The sequence below is a fragment of the Panthera tigris genome, chromosome D1, assembly GCF_018350195.1.
Source record: "Panthera tigris isolate Pti1 chromosome D1, P.tigris_Pti1_mat1.1, whole genome shotgun sequence".
NCBI lineage: Eukaryota > Metazoa > Chordata > Mammalia > Carnivora > Felidae > Panthera > Panthera tigris.
Window position 1 is genome coordinate 64,181,554 of NC_056669.1, and position 26,831 is coordinate 64,208,384.

At 38.3% G+C, this 26,831-nt stretch overlaps 2 protein-coding genes across 7 annotated transcripts in view; both read left to right on the top strand.

Moving 5' to 3' along the window:
• The window catches only part of LOC102959295 (olfactory receptor 481), a 47,050-nt gene extending 32,499 nt beyond the window's left edge, over positions 1-14,551 (top strand). For all 6 annotated transcript variants that reach the window (XM_042958849.1, XM_042958847.1, XM_042958846.1 and 3 more), the window contains one exon: positions 13,118-14,551. In XM_042958849.1, the coding sequence (XP_042814783.1) occupies positions 13,613-14,551 (939 nt within the window). In that variant the 5' untranslated portion in view covers positions 13,118-13,612. The remainder of the gene's footprint in view (positions 1-13,117) is intronic.
• LOC102959024 (olfactory receptor 481-like) lies at positions 1,887-2,653 on the top strand (the record flags this gene model as incomplete). The annotated part of the gene is given in 2 exon segments (XM_007083284.2): positions 1,887-2,160; positions 2,163-2,653. Coding segments are annotated over 2 exon segments (765 nt in total), but the record flags the coding sequence as incomplete, so codon positions are not given.
• Positions 14,552-26,831: the final 12,280 nt, after the last annotated feature.

Genomic DNA, 26,831 nt, shown 5'->3' on the forward strand with positions numbered 1-26,831 from the left:
TGAAGTGTTGCTGCTTGACATGGTAGTATAAAGTCAATTTTTCATCCACCAAACTGTTAAATCTTTTGGAGATAAAAATGTCTCTCTTGGGAATTCTGGGGAAAAATCTGTACCAAATATGGGTTTGGGGTTCAAAATACTGTCTTTATACTGTCAATATACTGTCTTACACTGTCTTCCTCCTCTGTAAACCTTCAATTTGAGAAAATGGCATCACAATTTATCCTGAACCAGTGATATAGAAGCAAGTGACAGAAATAAAGAGCAAAACTTATTTGGGAGGACATACTTTTAACCCAGGCTAGACAAGAGTAATGCAGACAAAACCCCACTAAAAAAAGATGTGTTCAAAATTTGAAATTATAAAAGAACAAACCCAAATGCAAACAGTAAAAAACAAGGTATGTTTGCAGACACATCAAAGAACAGATTTAGACCATCAGGTTGTAATAGAATGAGCTAGTAGACAGTATAACATATTGGTTAATATTTTCAAAGGAATAAAAGAATAAGAAACCTCAGATGGGTTTTTGTTTTAGAAAAGACCACAACAATTTGAAAAAACAAACAAACAAACAAACAGATAGTCTGGAAATAAAAAAATATACCCAGAAAAAATAGGTTAGACGGTAGATTATACATAACTAAAGAGAGAATTAATGAGGTGGAAGATAGATCTTAGGAATTACCCAGAATATCATATACTTATCTATGCAAAAAAATGAAAAAATGAAAAAGTGCCATTTAGCATTATCTATCAGAATTTAAATTGGGCAAAGCTTTTGACCCAATAATTTCACTTCTTAGAGCATACCCAAGAGAACTACTGGTATATAAGCATTGGCAGGGTATAGCTAAATAAATACTGATCAAACACTTAGAATGCTATGAATCATTACAAAGATTGAAGGAGATTAGTACATGCCCACAGGGAATTACCTAAAAAATATTTTTGAGTAAAAGAAAGCAATTTCAGAGCAATACAAACAGTAACATCACTCATGAAAAACCATATGGAAATCAGGAACAAGGAAGAGATTCTTGGTTATTCAAAGGGAGGACTGGGGTAGAGAAAAATATGGGGCAGGAAAAGGAAGAAGCATCTTCAATAACTGCATCTCTATTTAAGGAGTTCGAGATTTGGTGGGGGGATCTATATAATAAGTGGGAAATGCCAATGCTGCATTAAATCATGGGTCACTTTCACATGGAGCATTGTGGCTCTTCTGCAACTCCTCAGGAACTAACTGTGAGTCACAAGATAGTGTTTAAGAAAATAGTTCTAGGCTGCTTCTTAGAAATATCACGGATGACCAAAGGATAGCCCACATTAATTGTGTTGGTCCAAATCAAGTTTCAAAACAAATTTGATGTTCTCCATTATTATATACAAATAATGAGAAGACTAAATGAAGCCCCTGAGACCTTTATGAACCTCAGACAGCATAATGGTGTAGGCATACATAAACACACCTAATTTTCTCAGTCTTGTTGGATTTTCTCCCATTGGATTCTCAGTGGGATGTTGACAAACCTGTGCTTCTCTGACCTGAGGTAAAAGTTTTATATTCTAAATGGTCCTAAATCCTGAGTAAATAAACCCTGTCATATAGAGATGACTCCTAGAGTTTGTCTCTATCATAATATTTGACCAGCAGGTAACAGTCATTCTTTGTTATTGATTTATTAACGTCCGTGCATTTGTAGCAGGAGCTACTAGTTGTTTATTTGAAATAGATTCTCAGTTATGAATTATTTGTTTACTGTTATCTATTCCTAAGTGTGTTAACATACAGCATCTCACTTAACAGCAGCCATGTGAGGCAAATATTATCTTAATTTTAAAAATAAGGATATTGAGTCTCAGAAGGATTATATAATTTTCAAGGTCACCTGCCAGGTGGCAGACCTTAAATTTATCCCCAGAGCTTTTGGCTCTGAAGTCTTCTTTTATTTTCATTGCAGCAACAGTACATCACGCTTTTCCATATCATACTGGCACCCACATAGTTCAGCTTGGCTCTGATGTTGTCTTTGGAACGGCTGAGTGTTTCCTGCTGGCTGCCATGGCCTATGATCACTATGTGGCCACCCACTCTCCACTTCTCTACTCTACACACATGTCTTCCAGAGTCTGTATCGTGTTATTGGCTGCTTCCTATCTGGGGGATGGGTGAATGCTTCATCATTTACTGGCTGTTTATTGAGCTTGACTTTCTGTGGACCAAATAAAATCAACCATGTCTTCTGTGACCTCCCACCACTAGTGAAGCTTTCTTGTACCCATATTTATGTTGCTGAAGTATCTCCTGCCATCTTAGGTGGGTCAATCATTGTAATCACATTGTTTATCATAGCTGTTTCATATCTATACATCCTGCACTTGGTCCTGAATATGCACCCCACTGAGGGAAGACACAAGGCCTTCTCTTTTTGTACTTCTCACCTCAGTGCAGCCACTTTGTTTTATGACACAGTCACATTTGTTTATGTCATACCAAAGTCAAGCCACTCATCTGACGATATTAAAGTGGTGTCTGTGTTCTATACAGTGGTGGTCCCCATGCTGAACCCCTTGATCTACAGTCTGAGAAACAAAGAGGTGAAAGAGGCAATGAGAAAATTGATGGCTAGAAAAAATAGGTCGTTTTGAAAGAAATTCAGTGTGATTCCAGAAACTGAAAAACTATAGTTTCAGGAACATATGTAATAGATGTTTATGTTGTCCATTAGCCTTATCACTTTATGTGAAGAACTATCTTAAATACACAATGCCAGTATGTTAATTAGTACCAACTTTAATTTAAAATTTTCTAGGTCACAAAATATATCATTTCATGAAATTCTGCTGGGTTCATTTTAATGTATACATTTCAGCATTAGGAGACCTAGAGACTATAGTTTTACTTTTTCTCTGCTTTGCTCATTGGTTAGAGTCCATGATTACAGAGGGTTTTATTTTTCTTCTGTTAGGTTATTATTTTTAAAATATCTTCTTGTAAGTTAGTATCTTAGAAAGCATTGTGTACTCAATGGAAATGCAATTGATAGTAGTGTCAGTCCAGGTCACTTTCTCTGGAAGCCTTGGCCTGTCTTATACAGGGTTATCATAACCTTTGAAATGGAGTCTTGAAAATTTTTATTTCCACCTAGAATAAGAGACCAAAAGAATTTATTCCATACTTTTGCCACCAAAGCAACTCAATCCAGGTAACACAGAAGAACTCTGAAGGCTGAGCCTTTGAGAGTTCCTTTGAAAATTCCCAGTAGATTTTTCATATTTTTCAAAAGTTTGTCTCCAAAGACTTGTCTTTGAACCTTTGCTAACAGGCTTTTGAATAGTAGGAAAAACTACTGGGGAGTATTGGTGGGAGGAGGCTAAGGTACAGTGGAACTTTCTTTCAGCAAGCCAATTGGTATAAAATTATGGATTAAGACACCCAGGCTGATGCAGGCAAGGACTACACCTGCGATCCTTCTCCCAAATATCTCCCAAAGTGTTCATTGCCACCACTTCTGTCACGACTTTATTTTAGGTGTTTATGATTGAGCCTGGACAGTTTTCACCCTTCTGAATTACTTCCCTGCCTCCAGAACCTTTTGATTAATCATGTTGAAAGATTAAAATATGGTTTTCCAATTATTACAAAAGTGATGTGTGTTGTATGAATCCTAGAGTAAATGTGGATTCCAATTCTCCCCAATCCAATGTTCCCAGAATATAAATTGGTGAAAGAAGAACTCTTTACAAACAGTCAGGGATAAGAAGACAACTTGCAGAAGGAATAGCTTCAGGAATTCCTGGTAACTCAGGTCTCCTGTGGATGATGCTATTTATCCACAGTTTTTTAGAAAGATAACACCAGAGAGTCCGAGGCTAGTCACCAGGTTTTACAATGAAGTAATCAGGTGGCGTTCCCCCTCATCGCTCTGGACCTCTTATGTTGAGCATTTTAAAAAAGCATTTGTCAGCCATTTGTATATCTCCTTTCGTGTAATGTCTCTTCAAGTCCTTTGCCAATTTTATGCTCAGATTGTACTTTTCTTATCGATTTGTTCTTACTATAATCTGTCTACAACTCTTTTGTCAGATTTCTGCATTTGGAAGTTATACTCCCATTCCGGTTTGCCTTATCACTCTCTTAATTGTCTCTTGATGAACGGAAGTTTTTAATTTTAATGAAGTCTAATGTAACAACATTTTCCTTATTGTTTTGTGTTTTAGTGACAAGTTCAAGAAATCTTTTCCCAATCCAAGGCTACAAAAATATTCTCTCATGTATTCTAAAGGTTTTATACTTTTGAAACTCAGAGTTGGGCTGTAATTTTACTTTGTTTCAAGTATGAATTAAAAAGGGCAGAGCCAACACATATATTTACTGAGAGAATGTGTGAAACTATGTGGTTTTGCTTGTATTACCAGCTCCTCCTCCAAGACTGTTTTTTATTTTATTTTATTTTATTAATTATTTATTTTTTAATTTACATCCAAGTTAGTTAGCATATAGTGCAACAAAAATATCAGGAGTAGATTCCTTAATTCCCCTTACCCATTTAGCCCATCCCCTCTCCCACAACCCCTCCAGCAACCCTCAGTTTTTCTCTGTATTTAAGAGTCTCTTATGTTTTGTCCCCCTCCCTGTTTTTATATTCTTTTTGCTTCCCTTATGTTCATCTGTTTTGTATCTTAAAGTTCTCATATGAGTGAAGTCATATGATATTTGTCTTTCTCTGACTAATTTCACTTAGCATAATACCCTCTAGTTCCATCCATGCAGTTGCTAATGGCAAGATTTCATTCTTTTTGATTGCCAAGTAATCCTCCATTATGTGTGTGTGTATATATATATATATATATATATACACACACACACATACCACACCTTCTTTATCCATTCATCCACCGATGGACATTTGGGCTCTTTCCATACTTTGGCTATTGTTGATAGTGCTGCTATAAACATCGGGGTGCGTGTATCCCTTCGAAACAGCACACCTGTATCCCCTGGATAAATACCTAGTAGTGCAATTGCTGGGTCGTAGGGTAGTTCTATTTTTAATCTTTTGAGGACCCTCCATACTGTTTTCCAGAGTGACTGCACCAGTTTGCATTCTCACCAGCAGTACAAAAGAGATCCTCTTTCTCCACATCCTCGCCAACCTCTGTTGTTGCCTGAGTTGTTAATGTTAGCCATTCTGACAGGTGTGAGGTGGGATCTCGTGGTTTTGATTTATATTTCCCTGGTGATGAGTGATGTTGAGCATTTTTTCATGTGTCGGTTGGCCATCTGGACGGGTTGTTTGGAGAAGTGTCTTTTCATGCAAGACTGCTTTTTAGATAAACTCCTTGGAGTGTAGGGGAAGGGAATTTTGGGGTGAAATGATTTACTTTTGCACTAGGGTTACTTCTGATTTCTGTCTGTCCAGGCAGTCCACGATGTCATCTAAGGATTGGCTGATTCCTTCTCATCCCTTCAAGGTCTCTCAGTATAATGCAAGCCAGACTATGCACCTGCCCTCAGATATGCAACCTGTCACAGTTCTCTGCTCACAGGGAAACAATCCCATTACAAAACACCAAAAAGAATAAAATAATCTAGGAATATATTTAGTGAAGGAGGTGAAACTTCCTTTGTTTACTTTGTAAACTTGTATAGTGAAAACTATAAAATATTGATAAAAGAAATTAAATAAGACCCAAGCAAATGTAAAAACATCCTGTGTTCTTAGGTTGGAAGACTTAATATTGTTAAAATATCCATACCTTCCAGGCAGATTCAGTGCATCCCTACCAAAATCTCAATATAATTTTTATAGAAATGGAAAAAAGAATTATAAAATTCATATGGAACCACAAAGGGCCCCCAAACAGCCAAAATAATCTTGAGAAGGAACAGCAAAGCTATAGGCATCACATTTCCTGATTCAAAATAATATTGCAAAGCTACATTAATTCAAATAGTATGGTACTGACATAAAGACATACGTCTAGGCCAATGAATAGAATAGAGTGCCAGAAATACGTTAATGCATATGCAGTCAAATAATTTTCAACAAAGGCACCAAGAATACACAGTGAGGAAAGTCTCTTCAATAAATGGTGTTGGGAAAACTGGATATCCATATTCAAAAGAATGAAATTGAACTCTTTTTTTTTTTAATTTAAATACAAGTTAGTTAACATATAGTGTAATAATGACTTCAGGAGTAGAATTTAGTGATTCATCGCTTATAGATAACACCCAGTACTCATCTCAACAAGGCTTCCTTGATGCCCCTCGCCCATTTAGCCCATCCCCCCACCCAACATCCCTCCAGCAACCCTCAGTTTGTTCTCTGTATTTAAGAGTCTCTTATGGCTTATCTCCCTCTCTGTTTTTATATTATTTTTGCTTCCCTTGAAATCTTATCTTAAAGTAAACAAAAGAATAAACTCAAAATGGATTAAAGACTTAAATGTAAGAAATAAAACTGCAAGAAGAAAACCCCTGGAAGAAAACAGGGGAAAAGTTTCATGTCATTGGTCTTGGCAATAATGTTTTTGGTATGACATTGAAATCACAGGCAACAAAACCAACGAAATCACAGGCAAACAAAATCACAGGTAACAAAAATAGATAAGTGGGACTACATCAAACTTAAAGCTTCTGCACAGCAATGAAAACCATCACCAAAGTGAAAAGGTAACTACAGAATGAGAAAATATTTGCAAACGATATATCTGATAAGACATTAATTTCCAAAATATATAAGGAACAACTCAGCAAAGACAACTCAATAGCAAAAACAAGAAATGGCCAAGAGGTACCAGGAAAGATACTCAACATTGCTCATCATCATATAGATGCAAATCAAAACCATGATGAAATATCACCTCATATGTGTCAAGATGGCTATTATCAAAAAAACAAAAGGTAAGTGTAGGTGAAGGGCACCTGGGAGGATCAGTCAGTTAAGTGTCCAACTTCGGTTCAGGTCATGATCTCACCATCTGTGGGTTTAAGCCCCGTGTCAGGCTCTGTGCTGAAAGCTCTGAGCCTGGAGCCTGCTTTGGATTCTGTGTCTCCCTCTCTCTGCCCCTGCCTCACTCATGCTCTGTCTCTCTCTCTCTCTCTCAAAAATAACTAAAAACATTAAAAAATTTTAAATTTTTTTTAAAAAGTAATTGTAGGTGAGTATGTGGAGAGAGGGCAAACTTTTATACATTGTTGCTGGGAATGCAAAATGGTACAGCTGCTATGAAAACCAGTATGGAGGTTGCTCAATTAAGAATAGAACTACAAAAAAAAAAAAAAAAAAAAAAAAAAGAATAGAACTACCGTATCATTCAGTAATCCCAACTCTAAATATTTATCTAAAAGAACTGTAATCAGTATCTCAGAGATATTAGCACTCACATGTTCACTCCAGCACTATTGACAATAGCCAAGATATGAGAAAGCAACTTAAATGTCTACTCACAGGTAAATGGATAAAGAAAATTTGGTATATATACATACAATGGAATCTTTTTTAGTCTTGAAAAAAGGAAATTCTGCAATATGTGATAACATGGATGAACTTGGAAGACATTATGCTGAGTGAAATAAGCCAGTCACAGAAGGACTAACACTAAATGATTCTACTTTATGGTGTACCTAAAACATTCAAAGTCACAGACTCAAGAGTGGAATGATGCTTGTCAGAGGCTGGAATTGGAGTGAGATGGGAAGTTGCTAATCAACAGGCATCAGGTTGCAGTTGAGCAAGAGAAATACGTTCTAAAGATCTGCTGCAGAACGTTGTATTGTAGTCAACAAGACCGTATTGTACACCCAAAAGCCTGTCGAGATGTCTCGTGTCTAGTACTGGTACTGCTATGTACCAGGCACTCTGCAATGTCCTCAGCATAAAGTGTGGAACAAAGCAGACATGATCCTTCCCTCACGTAAGTGTAGGAAAGTAGTCAAAAAAAAAAAAAAATAAAAATAAAAATAAAAGACCCGAAGCAATTATTTACACTAGTATCATCATAATTAAAAGTGTAATAGATGTAAAACATATTTCAGGATTCTCTGAAACTATACACCATGAGACTATGACTTAGTCTAGGGTGTCAGAAGAAGTTTGAACGGTGAAATAAATTTAAACCTGAGACCTAAGGTGACTAGGAATTGGTCTTCTGTTGAAAGGGGGTGGAGTGATGAATATAACCATAAAATGGTTTTTAGTTGTGGGAGTACCTATTTATCTTTAGGTCCTAGTATAGTATCTGATACATACAAAGATTTTCTAAAAATTGTTTAACACTAATTCAACAAACGTATTCAGTGCCTCCTACATTCTCAGTGTTGCACCATTAAAGAGGGATACAAAAATAGTCATAGACACTGCACTTTCAACCAAGGAAAGAGCAAGATGTTCCAACTATAATGGATACTAATCAAATGGTGTGAACAAAATGTTGAGAGGAGGACAGGAATGAAGGGAATTTAATTCTCGCAGATATAATCTGAGATATTTTTGTGGAATTGATGGCCACCTGTTTGTGTCATTTATCAGCCATAGTTGGGCTTCCTTAAAACCTCAAGGAGATCAAGTCGGATTCATTCCTGGGCTGCAGGGCTGGTTCAACATTCGCAAATCAATCAATGTGATACATCACATTAATAAAAGATAAGAACCCTATGATCCTGTCAATTGATGCAGAAAAAGCATTTGACAAAATTCAGCATCCTTTCTTAAAAACCCTCGAGAAAGTCGGGATAGAAGGAACATACTTAAACATCATAAAAACCATTTATGAAAAGCCCACAGCTAATATCATCCTCAATGGGGGAAAACTGAGAGCTTCCCCCCTGAGGTCAGGAATACCACAGGGATGTCCACTTTCACCGCTGTTGTTTAACATAGTGTTGGAAGTTCTAGCATCAGCAATCAGACAATAAAAGTAAATCAAAGGCATCAAAGTTGGCAAAGATGAAGTCAAGCTTTCACTTTTTGCAGATGACATGATATTATACATGGAAAGCCCGATAGACTCCACCAAAAGTCTGGTAGAACTGATACATGAATTCAGCAAAGTTGCAGGATACCAAATTAATGTACAGAAATCAGTTGCATTCTTATACATTAATAATGAAGCAACAGAAAGGCAAATAAAGAAACTGATCCCATTCACAATTGCACCAAGAATCACAAAATACCTAGGAATAAACCTACCCAAAGATGTGAAAGATCTGTCTGCTGAAAACTATAGAAAGCTTATGAAGGAAATTGAAGAAGATACAAAGAAATGGAAAAACATTCCATGCTCATGGATTGGAAGAATAAATATTGTTAAAATGTCAATACTACCCAAAGCAATCTACACATTCAATGCAATCCCAATTAAATTGCACCAGCATTCTTCTCGAAGCTAGAATGAGCAATCCTAAAATTTGTATGGAACCACAGAAGACCCCGAACAGCCAAAGTAATTTTGAAGAAGACCAAACCGGGAGGCATCACAATCCCAGACTTTAGGCTCTACTACAAAGCTGTAATCATCAAGACAACATGGTATTGGCACAAAAACAGACACGTAGACCAATGGAATAGAATAGAGACTCCAGAACTGGACCCACAAAAGTATGGCCAACTAATCTTTGACAAAGCAGGAAAGAATATCCAATGGAAAAAAGACAGTCTCTTTAACAAATGGTGCTGGGAGAACTGGACAGCAACATGCAGAAGAATGAAACTAGACCACTTTCTTACACCATTCACAAAAATAAACTCAAAATGGATAAAGGACCTGAATGTGAGACAGGAAACCATCAAAACCCTAGAGGAGAAAGCAGGAAAAAACCTCTCTGACCTCAGCCACTGCAATTTCTTACTTGACACATCCCCAAGGGCAAGGGAATTAAAAGCAAAAATGAACTATTGGGACCTCATGAAGATAAAAACTTCTGCACAGCAAAGGAAACAATCAACAAAACTAAAAGGCAACTGATGGAATGGGAAAAGATATTTGCAAATGGCATGTTGGACAAAGGGCTAGTATCCAAAATCTATAAAGAACCCACCAAACTCCACACCCAAAAAATAAATAATCCAGTGAAGAAATGGGCAGAAAACACGAATAGACACTTCTCTAAAGAAGACATCCGGATGGCCAACAGGCACATGAAAAGCTGCTCAACATCACTCCTCATCAGGGAAATACAAATCAAAACCACACTCAGATACCACCTCACGCCAGTCAGAGTGGCTAAAATGAACAAATCAGAAGACTATAGATGCTGGTGAGGATGTGGAGAAATGGGAACCCTCTTGCACTGTTGGTGGGAATGCAAACTGGTGCAGCCGCTCTGGAAAACAGTGTGGAGGTTCCTCAAAAAATTAAAAATAGACCTACCCCATGACCCAGCAATAGCACTGCTAGGAATTTACCCAAGGGATACAGGAGTGCTGATGCATAGGGGCACTTGTACCCCAATGTTTATAGCAGCACTCTCAACAATAGCCAAATTATGGAAAGAGCCTAAATGTCCATCAACTGATGAGTGGACAAAGAAATTGTGGTTTATATACACAATGGAATACTACTTGGCAATGAGAAAGAATGAAATATGGCCCTTTGTAGCAACATGGGTGGAACTGGAGGGTGTTATGCTAAGTGAAATAAGTCATACAGAGAAAGACAGATACCATATGTTTTCACTCTTATGTGGATCCTGAGAAACTTAACAGACCATGGGGGAGAGGAAGGAAAAAAAAAGTTAGGGAGGGAGGGAGCCAAACCATAAGAGACTCTTAAAAACTGAGAGCAATCTGAGGGTTGATGGGGGGTGGGAAGGAGGGGAGGGTGGGTGATGGGTATTGAGGAGGGCACCTTTTGGGATGAGCACTGGGTGTTGTATGGAAACCAATTTGACAATAAATTTCATATTAAAAAAAAAACCTAAAGGAATAGTATCTTTCTAGGACAGAGGGAGTCTCATAGTATGCCCATTTCCTAATTTGGTGGCTTTGAGGTGTTTGAGGTGTTAGAACCTCCTAATATGAATTATCACATTTAGCTTTGTTCTGAAGGTTATTGACTAATGGGCTCTTCAAGCCCAGAATCAAAGGTACCTGACCTTCAACCTTAGAGAATGTTCTGCTATGTGGCCATGGTTCAAGAATACAACCAGAGTTGATTGTGGCCATGTATCTTTGACAATCTGCCAGTCAATGTGGAAGTTGTGGTAGGCAGGGTTCTAAGAAAAATGTTAGTGTGAGATTCATTGTTTTATTAAGAGTTGATGGATTAAGGTTGGCAAAGGGGAGAGGGAATAGCATGTGCGTGAGAATCTCTTCCACCAATAAGCATGGGATGTATGTGAAGTGTCCTAGATCCACATTACATGTAAAAATACATATGATTTTTTAAAAGTTACATCACTTATGTTGAAAATAATATTGCAATTCCAATGGACTCATGTTTATAAGTTAAACTGTACTAGGAAACCCATATTATCTCTAAACATAGGTGACATGAAAACCTGGGCCACTGAATATAGCCACACTTCATAAATGTCACAAATTGTCACAGCCATATTAGTCATGTTGATCTAATAATCAACTTCAATGGTAGTAAAATATTATAATATTTTTCAGTTTATTTAAATTGAAATGTTTAATTATTATATTTAATTAAAAAATAAAAGGAACCACAGAGTATTGAGAAAGTATTTCATTCACACACTTTTACATAATCAGGTTTACATGCTATTTCTCTGTCCCAGTAGATATGTGCATGTAATTTCTCTATCCCAGTGGATTCTCAGTGTAGTTTTCCAGGACAAATAAAGAAATTAACTTGTAATTACAAGTGACGTAAGTGATTTGGGCCTTATCTCAAATGACATAAGCCTCACTTGAATATGGCACTGCTTTACAGTGACAACTCCTTGGAGCCTATCCCTAATGTTGTAGTGGATGTGTCCCAAATTTATACTGTTCTTTGTTAAGGGATACTGAAATATTTGATTCTCTTATATGTACCAGAAGTTACAAGTTGATTATTTCAAGTTCATCACTAGTAATTGAGCATCTATTTGTTGTGTGCACAGTGCTTGGTATTTTCATCCACATCATTTCATTTAACACAAGAATCACATAAGGTATGTATCATTATTTCCTTTTTATAGAAGAGGAAACAGAAGGTCAACAATGTCTTTCAATGTGCCTATGATTCCATAGATAGTGATAGGCAGAGCTAGAAACCGATATCAAGTTTGTGTGGCTGCAAAGTCCATGGTCTTTGTGCACATCACTTTGCCTTCCCTCCTGGCACTCATATCCAACTTTGAAAGCTTTTGTGCCTTTCATACATTTATTTTTTCTAAAGTAATTCTTTTCAGGCTGAGGCTTTGTCTTGTTAAAAAAAAAAACAAAAGCCAGAATGTGAGAATTCAGACACATAACCCTAGTACTGCTCATATTGTAGGATATCATGGTCATGATTCACACACAACTTTTGGGGAAATGTCCATGCTTGCTGATAGTTATGTATGTATGTTTTCTTAAGTCTTCAGATTGAAGTTCTTCAAGAAAAATCAAATTATTCTGGAGAATATGTTGCTCTTTAATCTAGAAAAGCCATGGAAATGGCCGAATGTAACTAACATACTCTCCCCTGTCCTTGATTATGTGCTCTAATTTGAACCAAGGGAATATTATTCTGAAATGATCGTTTTTCTTCCAATCCAATTTCCTAGCCTCCCTAGCTGGCTACTTCCATCCATACCTCTCTAACTACTCTCTCCCCCCATCACCATCATATGCCCCCACTTCTTATTTCCCTATAGTTTCATACTACAACCGATGAAACCATCACTTACCAATGTAGGTCTCCAAATGCTTCAGTTCACTTTCCAATTAATCCCAGTCCATAAAAATACCTGGACTCTTCTCTGCTTCATGTAATCCAAGAAGCATGAAAAAGTATGATGTGAGAGATAAATCTTGGAAGATTTTGCAAAATATCCTGGATTTAGCTCATAACAATAAGAAAAATTGTGTTTGGCCCATTCAGCTTGAACGTAAACACTTTCCAGCCCTTGGTATCAATGATAACTAAGGATGTGATTTTTTTTTTTCATTCCAGGAAAAGGATCAAGTCAGAAAAACATGTCAAAATCAACTCGATACTTTTTGGTCCAGTAATTGGATAAATGGTGATAGTATTTACTGAAAAGAGAATACTGGTGCAGAGGCACATTTGGGATGAGGGTAGAAAATCAAGAGCTGACCTTTCTATAATCACTTAGGTTATTTACAGTTTATGTTATTACAATCAGTATTGCTGTAACATCATTTTACATATTCTTGTACACATGGGGAAGACTTACTCTACAGTATTTTATACAGTATAGGAGTAAAATAGCTGAATTCTAAGGTAATTGAGTCTCCAATTTTAATATATTCATGGAATTTGAAAAGAAAATTTGTGTGCACAAAGTATTCTAGAAGTGAGGCAAAGTTACCATTTAAAAATTTTAATTGTAGGGTTCTCTACATGTATCTTCATTAAATGTGGGGTAATTTCAACCATTTTAATCTCCTCTGGTTCTGATTTCAATAGCCACCATTAAATGAATAGATGGAGACTGAAAACCACACAGCAGTGACAGAGTTCATTATTCTGGGATTAACAGATAATCCCACACTATGTGCCATCTTCTTTGTGATTTTTCTAGGAGTTTATGTAGTTACCATCGTGGGAAATATCAGTATAATCATCTTAATCCGAAGCAGCCCACAGCTGCACACCCCAATGTACCTTTTTCTCAGCCATTTGGCCTTTGTGGATATTGGGTATTCCACTTCAGTCACACCAATCATGCTGATGAGTTTTTTAAGAGAGAAAACAACAATCCCTGTCACTGGTTGTATAGCCCAGCTTGGCTCTGATGTCACTTTTGGGACTACAGAATGCTTCCTGCTGGCTACCATGGCCTATGATCGCTATGTGGCCATCTGCTCTCCCTTACTCTACTCCACCCAGATGTCCTCAGTGGTCTGCTTCCTCCTACTGGGGGCTTCCTACCTGGGTGGATGCATGAACGCTTCATCATTTACAGGCTGTCTGATGAATCTATCTTTCTGTGGACCAAATAAAATCAACCATTTTTTCTGTGACCTCTTTCCACTCTTGAAGCTTTCTTGTGGCCATGTTTTTATTGCTGAAATATCTCCCGCCATCTCTTCTGCATCCGTCCTCATAAGCACACTGTTTACCATAATTGTGTCCTACAGCTACATCCTCCACTCAATTCTGAATATGCGCTCTACTGAGGGGAGGAAGAAGGCCTTCTCAACCTGCACTTCCCACCTCACTGCCGTCACTTTGTTTTATGGGACAGTTTTGTTCGTTTATGTGATGCCCAAGTCCAGTTATTCAGCTGATCAGGTCAAAGTGGCATCTGTCATCTATACAGTGGTGGTCCCCATGTTGAATCCCCTCATCTACAGTCTGAGGAACAAGGAGGTGAAAGGGGCCATGAGAAAACTAATGGCCAGAACACACTGGTTTTCCTGAATCAGATCAGATATAAATCCATAAATAACAAAGCAATGATTCGGGGAAACATTTGTGCTGGATACTTTAATGATATTTATCATTAACTTCATCACTTTGATAGTGAAGAGCTCCTATAAATGTAAAAAGCCAATGTTTACTTCCATATAAGAAGTTAAATGTATCATTTAATGTGGAAATCTGTTTCATTCAAATTAAATATGAACTGTTCAAGGTAAGAATACCCGCTTGCAAAATAGTTTCATTAATCAGTTGTGAGTCCTATATTAAATACAGAGAGCTATTTCCACCAAAGATCAGATTTAATTGAATTCCATCTAGTTAAATAACATTTGGGGAAAAAATTTGTCCCCAACAGATCTGTAATAAAAGATAATATTGACAAGTCAGGACGTTCAGGCCACTTCCTTTAAAGGTACTGCCTTGCCTTTGTCAATGTATATTTAAACATTTGGGAGCATTGATGTTCATGTCTCCAGAAAGCCTCTATGTGCACTTTATTGAAGTGAGAGCAAAGATCATGATTCCTCTGCTTGGCCATTAAGAGATCCAACCCAGATAACACAGAAGAGACCTTGTATACACCTGTGCCAACTCTTTTTACAATGTAAGTCTTACCAGATGAGTCTAGGGTAAGATTTCAGAAGCTGAGGTTTCTTTGGAGGGGGAGACTGGGACATTGGGACTTTGTTTCAGCAATAATTTATAGGTAGGAGGCATGAAATTATGGGTCAGGCAAATAATACGTTTGCCACACATTTTGTAATGTCTCTCAAGGAGGCGTCCACTGTCCCTGCTTCTTCCACTGAACTTTTGGCGCTTATGATCCCGTCTGGTTATGGCAGTTGCCTCTAAATTGATTCCCTGCCTCCTGTATGCCTTTCACAATGGTTTATGATTAATATTTTAGCTAATATATTTTGTTAGCATATGAATAATGTCAGACAAATTCTGAGACACTTTGGAGGGACCACTTTGCAAGCTGAGCTGGTAAAGCGCCAAAGTCAGCACGGACACAGCCCTTTGCAAAGAGAGGGCTCCCAAAGGTATGACTTCAGTCTTGGAAAAGGGCATGTTCGAGTCACGGTGGGAGATCTGCACTCTGGTGGTTGAAGTTTTTCAATGAGTGTTTCTGGAAGTCTTTGTCTTCATCTTTCCTCCTATACTTTGCTTTTCACCAGGATTCATCTTCTGCCCTCTTCCCTCTCCTCCTCCCCATGATCCCCATAGGTAATCTTATCTTCTCCCATGAGTTCAGCTGCCACTGGTGTGGTGACAGAGTCCCTACACACCTTCCTTGAAGGACAGATGAACTTCTTCACTGGCCTTTCCCCCCAAGACTCTCAAACTCAGTGTGCCCTGACTATATTTATCGTATTTCTCACAAAATTATTCCTTTTCCTCTGGTTCTTTCCCAATTAGTGGCAACTCTTTGTAAGGCCTAGTAGTACTGCAAGAGATTTGGGGCAACTCTCACTGCACACCCATCAAAATAGTCTGCCTCCCTCCACCCCATTCCTTCTGTCAGGTGGAAGACATGTTGCATACTGGCGTCTCCCATATCTAAGTCTCTTCTGTCTAGGCACGTAAAGACTCCCCAGTTGATTGTGGTAAGTCCATGCTGAGATTTTTTCCTTCATATTTCCACTTGAAGGGATTCAATAATCCAATCACCCAGATGTAGGGTGTGTGGCACTGTTACAACTTTTAGTGGAGAGGATAGGCATCGACACTTATCTTTTCCCTCCCAAGTTCTCAATCAACCGAGGAGATGGCAAAAAGAGAAGGCATATGGGAGAGCAAAAATATTAACCTACACCAATGAAGGAGCTGATATTAGAGTATGTGACACATATTTGTGGACATGTGTTTTCATGTTCTGAATCCCAGAATCTGACACTCTCCTTCCCTGTCCCTGGTCTCTGCAGTGAGAGTAGGCCTGTCTCCATCCATTTATAGCAGGGCCAAGAGCAGCCCAGAGCACTGAGGGCAGACTCACTCCCAAGAGAAAGGGGAGGGCAAAAGGCTGGGATTTCTGTTATGGGTTGAAGTGTGTCCCTCAAAAATTCATCCTAACCACCAGTATCTCAGAATGTGATCTTACCTGGGAATATGGTTGTTACAGGTGTAATTAGTTAAGATGAAGTCATATTGGAGGAGGCTGGGCTTCTAATCCAATATTACTGGTATCCTTATTTTTTTTTTTAAAAAAGAAGAATTTGGATACAGACAGCACATAGGGGGAACCTCATATGAAAATAGAGAAGTGGGTTATGCTTCTACAAGCCAAGGATCACCACAGGTTGCCCACAAACCATCAGAAGCTAAGTGAGAGAGATGGAAGGAATCCCACAGTCCTCAAAAAGAAGCAACCCTGCTGACACCTTGATCTTGGACTCCTGAACTGTGAAAGAAACAATTTTTGTTGTTTAAGCCACTCAGTTTATGGTACTTTGTTAAGGTACTGAGCTAATATTATTATATATCTAGTTTTCCCCTCCAAATTTACTATCAGCTAATTTATTACTTCTAGGGAAGGAAGGAGTGAAGGCTAAGAAAGGTGTGTTATGGGGGTACCTGGGTGGCTCAGTTGGTTAAGTGTCTGACTTCAGCTCAGGCTATAATCTCACGGTTTGTGAGTTTGAGCCCCACATCAGGCTCTGTGCTAACAGCTCAGAGCCTGAAGCCTGCTTTGGATTCTGTGTCTCCTTCTCTCTCTCTGCCCCTCCTCCACTTGTGCTCTCTGTCTCTCTCTCTCTCAAAAATAAATAAACATTAAAAAAAAATTTTTTTAAGTGTGTTATGCTAGTAGATATCTCTTCCAAAGGGGGATAGAGAATATTAGGAATGGTCAAAAGCATTTTCCCCAAACAGCACATCAAAAAATAAGGATCAAGGATATCTCTGTGGCGGCATACCTGAGTGGCTCAGTCAGTTAAGCATCCAACTTCAGCCCAGGTCATGATCTTGCAGTTCATGAGCTCGAACCCTGCATCAGGCTCTGTGCTGACAGCTCGAAGCCTGGAGCCTGCTTCTGATTCTGTGTCTCCTTCTCTCTCTGCCCCTGCCCTGCTCGTGCACTCTCTCTCTCTCTCTCAAAAATAAAAACAAACATTACAAAAATAATAATTAAAAAAAGAATATCCCTGTGGGAATAATCAAAAACTCCTTTTGTAAGAATTTTATTTTTTGAAGTTTCCTGATTACTATGGATTGTAGACTAGGAACAATCAAAAACTCCTTTTGTAAAAAAATGTTTTTGGAAGCTTCTTGATCACTTAGATTGAAGTTTGCTACTTAGAAGGCAGAAATATGAACTGGGTGGGGCACCTGGCTGGTTCATTTGGAAGAGCATGGGACTCTTGATCTTAGGGTTGTGAGTTGAAGCATGTTGTCTGTAGAGATCACTTAAAAATAATATCTTAAAAAAAAAAGAAGTATGACCTGGGAAAAAATTTTAAAGATCCAAAACTGTTGTATTGTTAAAATATTCTTAGTCTATATAAATTTCAGGAAATTTTTCTTCTGCAGTAGATTGGGATTTAGCAAGTCAGTGACATTCCTGCCATTCTGTGAACCTTACCTGTAGTGGAGTATTGGAGAAGATTGAAGGCAAAGGGGAAGAGAAGAGATCATTTCTTGGGGGTAAGGAAATCATCATGTACTGTGATTGGGGTGATGGTTATACAAGTGTTTACATTTGTCAGAAGTCATCAAGCTGTAGATTTAAATTGTGTGTATGTAAATTACTATACTTCAATAAAGTTGCTATTTTGGAAGATTCTACAAGAGAGTACTCAGTTCTTTCTCATTTTAATCTGAGGCTTCAGGCAGTGGAGGTGATAGGATTATCATCTGCCTATTAATGTAGACCAACTCTACTTCTTAATTATTTCCCAAAGCTGTTCCCTCAACTACTGCACCTGCTCTAGTTCCCCAGACATTCATTCTTTCTGTGCCCTTCATTCCTTTCTTCAGCACTATGCCTATACTAGCATTGACTTTCTTTCTGCTTAAAAAACTTTATTTCTTCTTTTAATACAGGTTTGCTGGTGATGAATTTTAAGTTTCAGGTGGGTTTGGGGTTGGGGATTTTTTGTTTGCTTGTTTTGGGGGGGTTGGTCATAAAAAGTTATTCCACCTTCATTTTTTTTCCACTTAATTTTTTTTTTTAATTTTGAAATAATTCTAGATTCAAGGAAGCTTCAAAGATAGTACAGAGAGGTCCTGTGAACCCTTTATTTAATTTCACCCAGGGCTTACTACAGTACCACACAAAACCAAGAAAAGGACATTGATACAATGTATTGGTAACCTTCTGTGCACCTTCATTCTTGAAGATAACTCTGGGTAGAATTCTAGGTTATCCGTGAAATATCTTCAAGCACCTTTAAGATGTAATTGTTCTCGTGCTTCTACCATTTCTCTAAAAAGTTTAGCTTTCAGTTTTCCTCCCTCCTTCTCCCCTCCTCTTTTTCAAAGGGAATATGTCTTTCATTTCCCTCTTGTTGGGGAACATCAAAAGTCATCAAAAAAGGATGACCCTGGAGCTGGACCCGGGCATTCAGGGGCTGCTCCCACTGACCCTGGAGCTGGACCCGGGCATTCAGGGGCTGCTCGCATCTCCCCTGTCCTTGGAATGTGGGTTCCGCTCTCCTTTCCCGCTCCCAGAGGCTGCTCCAAGGAACACAGCCTTGAGATAGTAACGTGGTATTGAAAACACCTGCATGGTCTGCGTGACTGCACCCATTTAAGGCCTATTTACAAGCTGTTAAAGTTCCGCTGGTGGGTGTGGGGATCCATTTGTCGTCTTGCTGCCGCCAGAGACAAGCCCTGGTATGTAAATTCCCCTTGCTTATTACAACTGCCACCTTCTAACCTGGACGTGGCGTCCAATCTTTCTTTGGTTTCTCGCTGCCCTCTGTGTAGGGGGCTGGCTTCAAATCTTACCTTGAAAGTTCCCAGGAGGAGTTTGCAAACCAGCACCCTCAAGCTTTTCACACTTTATTTTGCTTTTGGCTTCCTGTCTTATGATTTCCGGAAGTGTGATTGTTCCTACATTTACCATATTTGGAAGATGCAGGATGTCTTGAATTTGTAGCTCATGGTCTTTTGTGTTTGGAATATTATCATTGAATATTTCTTCAGAAATTTCTTCTCCTTTTGGCTTGGACTTCATTGCACATGTGTTAGATCTTTTCACAACTTCCAGTATAGCTCTCACACTTTTTGTATTTTTATTATTATTTTTTCTTCATCCAGTAACATGTATGTTCTCTGCTGACCTCTCAGTTTACTAACCCTCTTTTCTGCTGTATCCAATCTACTATGAATTCATCTGCTGAAGTCCTAATTTATTTTTCATTTCCAAGATTTAAACTTGATACTTTTTACTTTGTTTTTCTTTAAAAAAAAAGTTTTTGCATTTAGTTCTCTGGTGTGATTCTTCATGTTACTCTTCTGTTTTTCTTAAATATGTTATTAACATTTATTTTGAAATACCTGTTTTTTATTCATTTGGTCCTGGCAAATCACTGGCATACCTTATCGTTTTGTTTTGAATGATAGGCAGTATAGATAAAAAATTGTAGAGTTTCTGGATGAGATTATCTTCCTCCAAAGTGTATTCAGTATTCTTCTAGCAGGCAGATAGAGCACTGGATTAATCCCTTTGAAGAAATGGAATTATAGTCCCCAAATGGGTCATTCACATAATAAAACAACTCTATGTATTCTTATACAATAGCTTCTAAACTTGCATCGTAGTAAAACAGTGGTGGTATTCCCAGTGTAGGTTAGGCGCTGTGCTTTGTTGGGGAGGATCTAATTCGGATTTGACTTATTTCTAGGATGTAGCAATTACCCCTAAGGTATGGTCTTTTAGGACTCTCAAGTAAAAGCATAAGGTGTTATAGGTCCCCTCCACCTTAAACAGCCTATCAAGCCAGCACTACAAAATGCCAGAATCTCTGGTAAGATCTTCTGCCTCCCACAGTCTGATTTCCACTTGGTGTTTTGATCTTTCGCCAGCCCTTGTGCAACTCGGAAGTAGTCACATTCCTTAAAAAGAAATTACACAAAGGATTTGGGGCTCACATCTTTTCAGTTTTTCCTCTCCAGGATCTTGGCCTCGAAAGTCTTAGCTGCCTTGGCATCTCTGACCTCAAACTACTTTTTTTTAATGTTTATTTATTTTTTGAGAGTGAGACAGAGGCAGAGAGAGAGAGAGGGAGACAGAATCCAAAGGAGGTTCCAGGCTCCGAGCTGTCAGCACAGAGCCTGATGCAGGGCTCGAACTCACAAGTTGTGAGATCATGACCTGAGCCGAAGTCAGACGCTCAGCTGACTGAGCCACCCAGGCGCCCCTCTAACCTCAAACTTCTATGTACTCACCCTGCCATGCCGCCTAAAGCCCCAGGCTGTAGCTTTTTGCTCAGTCTCTATCCCTCTTGATATCATTTTGCAAATGCATTTGTTTGTGAGGCTCAAGGAAGGATTTACTGGTGAAATGACATTTAAACTGAGACATACAGAAAGATAGGAGTAGAATGATTATTTCTAGTTGGAAATGCAGTTGCAGAAACTTGGGTGGGTGAAAGTAGTGATGTGGGAGGTTGAATGAATTATCCTTAGCTCAAAGTACAATGTCTGGTACAGAGCGAGCATTTGACAAATATCTGTTGGTTAAACATTAATTCTAATTCAGTGAATATTTATTTAGTCTGTATTCCTGACACTAGATTATGAACTGAGAACACAAAGTTGAGTATGCCATTTGCTTTTCTTTCAAGAAGTTCACAAAGAAATGGTTCTTAAAAATACAATAGTTTCGGGGCGCCTGGGTGGCTCAGTCGGTTAAGCGTCCGACTTCGGCTCAGGTCACGATCTCGCGGTCCGTGAGTTCGAGCCCCACGTCGGGCTCTGGGCTGATGGCTCAGAGCCTGGAGCCTGCTTCCGATTCTGTGTCTCCCTCTCTCTCTGCCCCTCCCCCGTTCATGCTCTGTCTCTCTCTGTCTCAAAAATAAATAAATGTTAAAAAAAAATACAATAGTTTCCATTCAAATGATGTGAATAAAGTACGAGTTGCCATTTTTTAATCTGTAAAAATGTTTAATTTTCTTATTAATGTATATATTTAAGGTGTACAAGATGATTTTTGACATACATATACATAGTGAAATGATTAATGAAGTCAAGCTCATTAACATACCCATTTTCTCACATAGTTACCTTTTTCTGGTGTGGTGAAAACACCTGAAATTTACTCTCTCAGCAAATTTCCAGTATTAAATACAGTATTTTTAACTACATTCACCATGCTGTACTTTAGATTGCTAAAACAAATTCATTCTACGTAATTGCATTTTGTACTCTTTGACCAACATCTCCCCATGTCTGCCACCTCCCCAATGCGGGCAACTACTATTCTACTCTTTGCTTCTATGAATTTGACTTTCTTAGATTCCATATCTAAGTGAGATCAGGCGGTACTTTTATTTCTTTGTCTGGCTCGTTTTACTTGGCATAATGTCTACAACACCCATGCTGTTGCAAATGGCAAGATTTCCTTCTTTTTTATGGCTGAATAATATTCCATTGTGTATGTATACCACACCTATTGATAGCGTGTGGTTTTTAATCTTTCATTCTGTTTTTTTATTTTTATTTTTTTATATTTTTAATTTATTTTTTAATTTACATCCAAGTTAGTTAGCATATAGTGCTATAATGATTTCAGGGGTAGATGCCAGTGATGCATCCCCTATGTATAACACCCAGTGCTCATCTCAACAAGTATCCTCCCTTATGCCTCTTATTCAGCCCATCCCCAAACCCACAACCCCTCCAGCAACCCTCAGTTTGTTCTCTGTATTTAAAAGTCTCTTCTGTTTTGTCCCCCTCCCTGTTTTTATATTCTTTTTGCTTCCCTTCCCTTAGGTTCATCTGTTTTGTATCTTAAAGTCCTCATATGAGTGAAATCCTATGATATTTGTCTTTCTCGGACTGACTAATTTCGCTTAGCATAATACCCTCTAGTTCCATCCACATAGGTGCAAATGGCAAGATTTCATTCTTTTTGATTGCCAAGTAGTACTCCATTGTATATATATATACCACATCCTCTTTATCCATTCATCTGTCGCTGGATATATGGGATCTTTCCATAATTTGGCTATTGTTGATAGTGCCTCTATAAACATTGGGGTGCATGTGCCCTTTTGAAACAGCACACCTGTATCCCTTAGATAAATACCTAGTAGTGCAATTGCTGGGTTGTAGGGTAGTTCTGTTTTTAATTTTTTGAGGAATCCATACTGTTTTCCAAAGTGGCTGCACCAGCTTGCATTCCAACCAGCAGTGCAAAAGAGATCCTCTTTCTCTGCATCCTCGGACCTCACCTTATCTTGAGGAGGTCCAAGTAGTTCATTATTGTTTTTGTTTCCCTTGCCTCTGGAGACGTGTTGAGTAAGAAGTTGCTGCGGCCAAGGTCAAAGAGGTTTTTGCTTGCTTTCTCCTCTAGGATTTTGATGGCTTCCTGTATTATGTGTAGGCCTTTCATCCATTTTGAGTTTATTTTTGTATATGGGGTAAGACAGTGGTCCACATTCATTTTTCTGCATGTTGCTGTCCAATTTTCCTAGCACCATTTGCTGAAGAGACTGTCATTATTCCAGAAGATATCCTTTCCTGCTTTGTCAAAGATTAGTTGGCCATATATTTGTGGGTCCATTTCTGGGTTCTCTATTCTGTTCCATTGATCTTAGTGTCTGTTTTTGTGCTAGTACCATACTGTTTTGATGATTACAGCTTTGTAATATAGCTTGAAGTCCAGGATTCTAATGCCTCCAGCTTTGGTTTTCTTTTTCAGGATCCCTTTGGCTATTCGGGATCTTTTCTGGTCACATACATATTTTAGGATTGTTTGTTTTAGCTCTGTGAAGAATTCTGGTGTTGTTTTGATAGGGATTGAATTGAATATGTATATTGCTTTGAGTAGTATCGACATTTTAACAATATTTGTTCTTCCAATCCAGGAGCATGGAATATTTTTCCATTCTTTGTGTGTGTCTTCTTCAATTTCTTTCATAAGCTTTCTGTAATTTTCAGTATGTAGATTTTACACCTCTTTGGTTGGGTATATTCCTGGGTATTTCATGATTTTTCATGCAATTGTAAATGGGATCAATTCTTGATTTCTCTTTCTGTTGCTTCATTATTGGTGTATAGGAATGCAACCGATTTTTGTGCATTGATTTTTTATATCTTGTGACTTTGCTGAATTCATGAATCAGTTCTAGTGATTTTTTGGCAGAATCTTTTGGGTTTTCCATATAGAGTATCATGTCATCTGTGAAAAGTGAAAGTTTGACTTCCTCCTTGCTAATTTGGATGCATTTTATTCCTTTGTATTCTCTGATTGTCCAGTACTATATTGAATAACAGTGGCAAGAGTGGACTTTCCTGTCATGTTCCTGACCTTAGGGGGAAAGGTCTCAGTTTTTCCTCATTGAGGATAATATTAGTGGTGGGTCTTTCATATACGGCTTCTATGATCTTGAGGTACAATCCTTCTATACCTACATTCTTGAGGGTTTTTATCAAGAAAGGATGCTGTATTTTGTCAAATGCTTTCTCTGCATCTATTGAGAGGATCATGTAGTTCTTGTCCTTTCTTTCATTGATGTGATGAATCACGTTAATTGTTTTGTGGATATTGAACCAGCCCTGCATCCCAGGTATAAATCCCACTTGGTCATGGTGAATAATTCTTTTAATGTCTTGTTGGATCTGGTTAGCTACTGTCTTGTTGAGGTTTTTTTTCATCTATGTTCATCAGGGAAATTGGTCTGTAGTTCTCCTTTTTAGTGGGGTCTTTGTCTGGTTTTGGAATCAAGGTAATGCTGGCTTCATAGAATGAGTTTGGAAGTTTTCCTTCCATTTCTATTTTTTGGAACAGCTTCAAGAGAATAGGTGTTAACTCTTGTTTAAATGTTTGGTAGAATTCCCTTGGAAAGCCATCTGGCCCTAGACTCTTGTTTTTTGGAGATCTCTTACTAATTCAATTTCTTTACTGGTTATGGGTCTGTTCAAATTTTCCATTTCTTCCTGTTTGAGTTTTGGTAGTGTATATGTTTCTAGGAATTTGTCCATTTCTTCCAGATTACCCATTTTATTGGCATATAATTGCTCATAATATTCCCCTATTATTTGTATTTCTGCAGTGTTGGTTGTGACCTCCCCTCTTTCATTCTTGATTTTATTTGGGTCCTTTCCCTTTCCTTTTTGATCAAACTGGCTAGGGGTTTATCCATTTTGTTCATTCTTTCAAAGAACCAGCTCCAGGTTTCATTGATCTGTTCTACTGTTTTTTTTGTTTCAATAGCATTGATTTCTGCTCTAATCTTTATTATTTTCTGTCTTCTGCTGGTTTGGGGTTTATTTGCTGTTCTTTTTCCAGTTCTTTAAAAAAATTTTTTTAACATTTTATTTATTTTTGAGACAGAGAGACAAAGCATGAACGGGGGAGGGTCCAGTTCTTTAAAGGTGTAACGTTAGGTTGTGTATCTGAGACCTTTCTTCCTTCTTTAGGAAGGCCTGAGTTGGTATATACTTCCTCTTATGACTGCCTTTGCTGTGTCCCAAAGGTTTTGGGCTGTGGTGTTGTCATTTTCATTAGCTTCCATGTACTTTTTAATTTCCTCTTTAACTTCTTGGTTATCCCATTCATTCTTTAGTAGAATGTTCTTTAGTCTTCAAGTATTGTTATCTTTCCAAAATTTTTCTTGTGGTTAATTTTGACTTTCATAGCATTGTGGTCTGAAAATTTGCATGGTATGATCTCGATCTTTTTGTACTTGTTGAGGGCTGATTTATGTTCTAGTATGTGATCTATTCTGGAGAATGTTCCATGTGCACCCAAGAAGAGGGTGTATTATTTTGCTTAAGGATGAAATGTTCTGAATGTATCTGTTAAGTCCATCCAGTCCAGTGTCTCATCCAAAGCCATTGTTTCCTTGTTGATTTTCTGTTTAGATGATCTGTCCATTGCTGTGAGTGGGGTGTTGAAGTCTCCTACTATTATTGTGTTATTATCAATGAGTTTCTGTATGTGTGTGATTAATTGATTTACATATTTGGGTGCTTGCACGTTTGGCGCATAAATGTTTACTATTGTTAGATCTTCTTGGCGGCTAGACCCCTAAATTATGATATAATGCCCTTCTTCATCTCTTGTTATAGTCTTTATTTTAAAATCTAGATTGTCTGACACCAGTATGGCTACTCCGTCTTTCTTTTGGTGACTATTAACATGATAGATGATTCTCCATCCCCATACCTTCAATCTGAAGGTGCCTTTAGGTCTCAAATGCATCTCTTATAAACAGCATATAGATTGATCTTGTTTTCTTATCCATTCTATTACCCTATGTTTTTATTGGAGTGTGTAGTCCATTGACATTTAGAGTGAGTACTGAAAGATTTGAATTTATTGCCATTATCATGCTTGTAGAGTTGGAGTTTCTGGTGGTATTCTGTGGTCCACCAGGTATGAGCTGTGGAGTTTCAGACTCTGCACTCCCCTTTTTATAGCATCTTAATGGAATTTAAACCCTCTCCTTTCTCCTTTCTCTGTTCATTCCCTTGCAGTCCCTTTCTCCTTTCTCCCTTTTTTGTTCAGTCCACTCTCTTTCTTTCCAGCTGCTTTTGAGGGGGAGTGCTTTTCCTGTACTCTCCCCCCGTCTCTGTTCTCTCTCCACAAGCAAAAACAGCCCCCTACCCTCTGAGCCTTCTCTCTCCCCCAGCTCACCTCTCTGTACTATACTTGCCAAGTTTTGTGGTTCAAGTTGTGCAGATTGTTATGTTAATCCTTAAATCAGTTTCCTAGGTGTGCAAGGTGATTTGTGTTGATCTAGCTGCATTCAAGGATGAGAGAGGCAAAAAAAAAAAAAAATTCCATGCTGCTCTGCCATCTTTCATTCTATTAATGTGGTGTATTACATTGATTGGTTTGCATATGTTAAAACAGCCTTGGGGCACCTGGGTGGCTCAGTCGATTAAGCGTCCAACTCTTGGTTTCTGCTCAGGTCATGACCTCCTAGTTTGTGAGGTGAAGCCCTGCATTGGGCTCTGTGCTAACAGCATGGAGCCCGCTTGTGATTCTCTCTCCCTCTCTCTCTGCCCCTCCCCTGCTCATGAGTGCGCTCTCTCTCTCTGTCTCTCTCTGTCTCTCTCTTTCAAAATAAACTTTAGTAATAAGAATAATAATAAAAAACCAACC